Source organism: Oncorhynchus gorbuscha, unplaced genomic scaffold (genome assembly GCF_021184085.1).
Source record: "Oncorhynchus gorbuscha isolate QuinsamMale2020 ecotype Even-year unplaced genomic scaffold, OgorEven_v1.0 Un_scaffold_2178, whole genome shotgun sequence".
Lineage (NCBI taxonomy): Eukaryota > Metazoa > Chordata > Actinopteri > Salmoniformes > Salmonidae > Oncorhynchus > Oncorhynchus gorbuscha.
The window spans coordinates 15,001-22,500 of NW_025746753.1; the positions used below are offsets into that span (position 1 = coordinate 15,001).

The 7,500-nt window shown below is 40.7% G+C and overlaps 1 protein-coding gene across 1 annotated transcript in view; it reads left to right on the top strand.

Moving 5' to 3' along the window:
• LOC124025112 (voltage-dependent T-type calcium channel subunit alpha-1I-like) overlaps nucleotides 1–7,500 on the top strand; it is a 24,859-nt gene that overhangs the window by 8,151 nt on the left and 9,208 nt on the right. Inside the window, exon 2 of the mRNA XM_046338778.1 lies at nucleotides 7,038–7,190. Within this exon, the coding sequence (XP_046194734.1) occupies nucleotides 7,038–7,190 (153 nt within the window). The remainder of the gene's footprint in view (nucleotides 1–7,037; nucleotides 7,191–7,500) is intronic.

A 7,500-nucleotide genomic window follows, 5' to 3' on the forward strand; every position in this document is an offset into this window, starting at 1 on the left:
GTTAAAAGAAAAGAGAAACAGAATGAATCATCTTCACTATGGGTTATGAAAAGAGAACAGAATGAATCATCTTCACTATGGGTTATGAAAAAGAGAACTTCATCTCTGAAATCATCTTCACTATGGGTTATGAAAAGAGAACAGAATGAATTATCTTCACTATGGGTTATGAAAGAGAACAGAATGAATCATCTTCACTATGGGTTACGAAAAAGAACAGAATGAATCATCTTCCTATTTACGAATCATCTTCACTATGGGTTACGAAAGAGAATTTCCTCTGGGTTACGAGGAGAACAGATTGAATCATCTTCACTATGGGTTATGAAAGAGAACAGAATGAATAATCTTCACTATGGGTTACGAAAGAGAACAGGAATCATCTTCATATGGGTTAGAAAGAGAGATGAGAATGAATCATCTTACACTATGGATTACAAAAGAGAGAGAACTATGGGTTAGAAAAGAGGAATGAATCATCTTCACTATGGGTTATGAAAGAGAGTGACAGAGGGACAGAATGAGGATTACGAAAGCGAATGAATCTTCACTATGCCTTGATATATCTTCACTATGGGTTATGAAAAAGAACAGAATGAATCCTTCAGCCCTAGAATGAGAGAGATGAGAGGGAGATACATCTCTGTCAGAGGGGACAGAGAAGCTGACTACAGGAAGTGGAGTGGAGTGCCAAGATGTTGAGTTTGACAGACAGGAAATCAAACACACTGACAGGGACAGGCCCCAGGGTACATGTCACACACACACACACACACACACACACACACACACACACACACACACACACACACACACACACACACACACACACACACACACACACACACACACACACACACACACACACACACACACACACACACACACAGATCAACGAGGTGTGTTAACACCATGTGTGTTCATACAGAGCGCTAGACGCTGCCTGGATCTTCTGTCTTCAGGCTTGATGATGTGAATCACCATCACACTGAGAAGCTAAAACACACAGCAGGAATGATCATCACAGGCTGCTCCTGTCAAACCACCAACGCTTTCTTCATCAAGGGCAGACTTTGGTCTGGTAAACCTAGTCTGGTTAACCTAGTCTGGTAAACCTAGTCTGGTTAACCTAGTCTGGTTAAACCTAGTCTGGTTAAACCTAGTCTGGTTAAACCTAGTCTGGTTAACCTAGTCTGGTAAAACCTAGTCTGGTTAAACCTAGTCTGTTAAACCTAGTCTGGTAAAACCTAGTCTGGTTAAACCTAGTCTGGTAAACCTAGTCTGGTTAAACCTAGTCTGGTAAACCTAGTCTGGTTAAACCTAGTTGGTAAACCTAGTCTGGTTAAAACCTAGTCTGGTAAACCTAGTCTGGTAAACCTAGTCTGGTAAACCTAGTCTGGTTAAACCTAGTCTGGTAAACCTAGTCTGGTAAATCTAGTCTGGGTAAACCTAGTCTGGTAAACCTAGTCTGGTTAAACCTAGTCTGGTAAACCTAGTCTGGTAAACCTAGTCTGGTTAAACCTAGTCTGGTAAACCTAGTCTGGTAAACCTAGTCTGGTTAAACCTGGTCTGGTTAAACCTAGTCTGGTTAAACCTGGTCTGGTTAAACCTAGTCTGGTTAAACCTAGTCTGGTTAAACCTAATCTGTCTGGGTTAAACCTAGTCTGGTTAAACCTAGTCTGGTTAAACCTAGTCTGGTTAAACCTAGTCTGGTAAACTGGTAAACCTAGTCTGGTTAAACCTGGTCTGGTAAACCTAGTCTGGTTAAACCTAGTCTGGTTAAACCTTCTGGTAAACCTAGTCTGGTTAAACCTAGTCTAGTCTGGTTAAACCTAGTCTGGTTAAACCTAGTCTGGTTAAACCTAGTCTGGTAAACCTAGTCTGGTTAACCTAGTCTGGTAAACCTAGTCTGGTTAAACCTAGTCTGGTTAAACCTAGTCTGGTTAAACCTAGTCTGGTTAACCTAGTCTGGTTAAACCTAGTCTGGTTAACCTAGTCTGGTAAACCAAACCTAGTCTGGTTAACCTAGTCTGGTTAAACCTAGTCTGGTTAAACCTAGTCTGGTTAACCTAGTCTGGTAAACCTAGTCTGGTTAACCTAGTCTGGTTAAACCTAGTCTGGTTAAACCTAGTCTGGTAACCTAGTCATGGTAAACCTAGTCTGGTTAACCTAGTCTGGTTAAAGCCTAGTCTGGTTAAACCTAGTCTGGTTAACCTAGTCTGGTTAAACCTAGTCTGGTTAAACCTAGTCTGGTTAACCTAGTCTGGTAAACCTAGTCTGGTTAAAGTCTGGTTAACCTAGTCTGGTTAAACCTAGTCTGGTTAAACCTAGTCTGGTTAAACCTAGTCTGGTTAAACCTAGTCTGGTTAAACCTAGTCTGGTTAAACCTAGTCTGGTTAAAAACCTAGTCTGGTTAAACCTAGTCTGGTTAACCTAGTCTGGTAAACCTAGTCTGGTTAAACCTAGTCTGGTTAAACCTAGTCTGGTAAACCTAGTCTGTTAAACTTATTTGCTTCAGATCAGAATTCATTATAGAATGGATCTTCATGTTTCTTACCTAGTCAAAAGTGTTAGGAACGGCCCATGCATATTCTCCTGTTTGTTTCAGATGTCAGTACAGTATGCACCTTTATAGATCATATCTCCTGTTTCTTAGCATGAGGCAGCTTGATGTACAAGTACAGTATGCACCTCGTGTGAGGAACGGCCCATAGCATACAAGTACAGTATGCACCTCGTGTGAGGAACGGCCCATAGCATCAGGAGCCTATCTCCTGTTTCTGTAGCATGAGGCAGCTTGATGTACAAGTACAGTATGCACCTCGTGTGAGGAACGGCCCATAGCATCAGGAGCCTATCTCCTGTTTCTGTAGCATGAGGCAGCTTGATGTACAATGTACACCCCTATCTGGATGAGGAGCTTGATCTACACCCCTGGATGGACGCTCGTCTACGTGTCTCAGGGACTTACTCCCAATCTATTTCCTTAATGCTGAGTGCCAAGGAGTATGCCTCGACCGCGGATCAAACTTCCATCCTTCCTATCTCCGGTTGCATACTCACTGTATTGTAGGTAAATGTATGAGTTGGCCTGTAATGAGTTGTACACAGTACCAGTCAAACGTTTGGACACACCTACTCATTCAAGCGTGTTTCTTTATTTTGACTATTTTCTACATTGTAGAATAATAGTGAAGACATTAAAACTATGAAATAACACATATGGAATCATGTAGTGTTAAACAAATAATATATAATATATAATAATAATAATATAAATATAATAACAAATCAAAATATATTTTATATTTGAGATTTTTCAAAGTAGCCAACCTTTTCCTTGATGACAGCTTTGCACCCTCTTGGCATTCTCTCTACCAGCTTCATGAGGTAGTCACCTGGAATGCATTTCAATTAACAGGTGTGCCTTGTTAATAGTTCATTTGTGGAATTTCTTTCCTTCGTAATGCATTTGAGCCAATCAGTTGTGTTGTCAAATCAAATGTTATTGGTCACATACACATGGTTAGCAGATGTTGTTGTGAGTGTAGTGAAATGATTATGCTTTTAGATCCGACAGTGCAGCAGTATCTAACAGATAACATTAACAATTCCACAACAAAACCTAATACACACAATCTAGTATGGAATGGAATGGGATGAGTGTCACGGTTTTCATATGGTGAAGGAGAGTCGGACCAAACTGCAGCGTGTCGATTGCGATCCATGTTTATTTAAACAACGTAACACGAATCAATACATGCACTACAAAACAAATAAACAAAAACCGAAAACAGCCTATACTTGTGTCAACTAACATCGAACAAGGACATCAAGACACTCAGGACAATCACCCACAATACAACCAAAGAATATGGCTGCTAAATATGGTTCCCAATCAGAGACAACGATAAACACCTGCCTCTGATTGAGAACCACTTCAGACAGCCATAGACTCTCCTAGAACACCCCACTAAGCTACAATCCCACTAAGTTACACACCACATACAAAAACCCATGTCACACCCTGGCCTGACCAAATACATAAAGAAAAACACAAAATACTTCGACCAGGGCGTGACAATGAGAATATATACAATACCGTTCAAAGGTTTGGCGTCACTTAGAAATGTCCTTGTTTCTGAAAGAAAAGCACATTTTTTGTCCATTAAAATAACATCAAATTGATCCGAAATTCAGTGTAGACATTGTTAATGTTTTGTTGTAAATTACTATTGTAGCTGGAAACTGCAGATTTTTTATGGAATATCTACATAGGCGTACAGAGGCCCATTATCAGCAACCATCACTCCTGTGTTCCAATGACTGGTTGTGTTAGCTAATCCAAGTCTGTCATTTTAAAAGGCTAATTGATCATTAGAAAACCCTTTTGCAATCTGTTAGCACAACTGAAAATGGCTGTTCTGATTAAAGAAGCAATAAAACTGGCCTCCTTTAGACTAGTTGAGTATCTGGAGCGTCAGAATTTGTTGGTTTGATTACAAGCTCAAAATGGCAGAAACAATTAACTTTCTATTGAAACTCGTCAATCTATTCTTGTTCTGAGAAATGAAGGCTATTTCATGTGAGAAATTGCCAAGAAACTGAAGATCTCATACAACGCTGTGTACTACTCCCTTCACAGAACAGCGCAAACTGGCTCTAACCAGAATAGAAAGAGGAGTCAGGGTGGGGTTGAGGCCCAGGGTGTCAAGCTGTGACAAGGTAGGATGGTGTAGAGAAGATAGCCCTATTTGTGAAAAGACCAAGTCTATATTATGTCAAGAACAGCTCAAATAAGCAAAGAGAAACGACAGTCCATCATTACTTTAAGACATGAAGGTCAGTCAATCTGGAAAATGTCAAAACTTTGAAAGTTTCTTCAAGTGCAGTAGAAGAAACCATCAAGCGCTTTGATGAACTGGCTCTCATGAGGACCGCCATAGGAAAGGAAGACCCAGAGTTACCTCTACTGCAGAGGATAAGTTCATTAGAGTTAACTGCATAAGAAATTGTAGGCCAAATAAATGCTTCACAGAGTTCAATTAATAACAGACACATTTCAACATAAACTGTTCAGAAGAGACTCCATGAATCAGGATTTCATAGTCAAATTGCATCAAAGATACCACTACTAAAGATACCACTACTAAAGATACCACTACTAAAGATACCACTACTAAAGATACCAATAAGAAGAAACTTGCTTGGGCCAAGAACCACGATCAATGGACATTAGACCAGTGGAAATCTGTCCTTTTGGTCTGATGAGTCCAAATGTTTGGTTCCAACTGCCTTGCTTTTGTGAGGTGCAGAGTAGGTGAACAGATGATCTCTGCATGTGTGGTTTCCACCATGAAGCATGGAGGAGGAGGTGTGATGGTGTGGGAGTGCTTTGTTGGTGACACTGTCAGTGATTTATTAGAATTTTCTTAACCAGCATGGCTACCACAGCATTCTGCAGCGATACGTCATCCCGTCTGGTTTGCGCTTAGTGGGACTATCATTTGTTTTTCAACAGGACAATGACCCAACACACCTCCAGGCTGTGTAAGGGCTATTTGTCCAAGAAGTGTAACGTTGTTCGTCTGTTGTTTGAAGAGAGTCAGACCGAAATGCAGCGTGTAGGTTACTCATGACTTTTAATGAAGATAATACGGTACATGAAATAACTGAAAATACAAAAACAACAAACGAGTGAAACTAATTACAGCCTATCTGGTGACTAACACAGAGACAGGTACAATCACCCACGAAATACAACGCGCACTCAGGCTACCTAAATACGGTTCCCAATCCGAGACAACGAATCAGCTGACTCCAATTAGGAATCGCCTCAGGCAGCCAAGCCTAACTAGACACAACCCTAATAATACACACTCCCAATTAATACAAACCCCAATACGAAATACAACATATAAACCCATGTCACACCCTGGCCTACCCAAACATATAACAAAAACACAAGATACAATGACCAAGGCGTGACAAGAAGGAGAGTGATAGTGTGCTGCATCAGATGACCTGGCCTCCACAATCACCCGACCTCAACCCAACTGAGATGGTTTGGGCTGAGTTGGACTGCAGAGTGAAGGAAAAGCATCCAAGAAGTGCTCAGTATATGTGGGAACTCCTTCAAGACTGTTGGAAAAGCATTCTAGGTGAAGCTGGTTGAGAGAATGCCAAGAGTTTGCAAAGCTGTCATCGAGGCAAAAGGTGGCTACATTGAAGAATCTCAAATATAAAATATACTTTTTGTAACACTTTTTGGGTTACTACATGATTCCATATGTTATATTTTATAGTTTTGTTGTCTTCACTATTATTCTACAATGTAGAAAATAGTAAAAATAAAGAAAAACCCTTGAATGAGTAGGTGTGTCCAAACTTTTGACTGGTACTGGGTATATCCTCTGTGTGTCTCCAGGAAAGTCAGTGGACAGTGTTTAATGTATATATCCTCTGTGTGTCTCCAGGAAAGTCAGTGGACAGTGTTTAATGTATATATCCTCTGTGTGTCTCCAGGAGAGTCAGTGGACAGTGTTTAATGTATATATCCTCTGTGTGTCTCCAGGAGACAGTGTTTAATGTATATATCCTCTGTGTGTCTCCAGGAGACAGTGTTTAATGTATATATCCTCTGTGTGTCTCCAGGAGACAGTGTTTAATGTATATATCCTCTGTGTGTCTCCAGGAGAGTCAGTGGACAGTGTTTAATGTATATATCCTCTGTGTGTCTCCAGGAGAGTCAGTGGACAGTGTTTAATGTATATATCCTCTGTGTGTCTCCAGGAGAGTCAGTGGACAGTGTTTAATGTATATATCCTCTGTGTGTCTCCAGGAGAGTCAGTGGACAGTGTTTAATGTATATATCCTCTGTGTGTCTCCAGGAGAGTCAGTGGACAGTGTTTAATGTATATATCCTCTGTGTGTCTCCAGGAGAGTCAGTGGACAGTGTTTAATGTATATATCCTCTGTGTGTCTCCAGGAGAGTCAGTGGACAGTGTTTAATGTATATATCCTCTGTGTGTCTCCAGGAGAGTCAGTGGTTGGACAGTGTATCTCTGCTGATAAAGGACTCATTTGAAGGAGAGATGCTGATGATTGACAACCTCTCTGGATCTGTCTTCCATCACTACTCCTCTACCTCTTCTCCTGTCTGGAAGGACTACAAGGTGAATCTGCAAGAGGTACACATGCACACACATACACACACAATATGAATGCATAAACACACACAGGTGCTCACAAACATGCACACGCACACTTACAGTACACATATCACACACACACACACAATACATCGATATGGGATTAACATCTCATGTCAATCATCCTGCTGTATAACTCAAAGGAAGCTATAGTGGTAGCTGTCAATCAAACAGACTGAGAAAACAGTGCTTTCCCTCCATACCTTACATGAATGTTCTTCTGAATGATGACACACACTTAAATACAAACGTTTAATGTGTGTGTGTATGATGCACTTTGTGTGTGTAT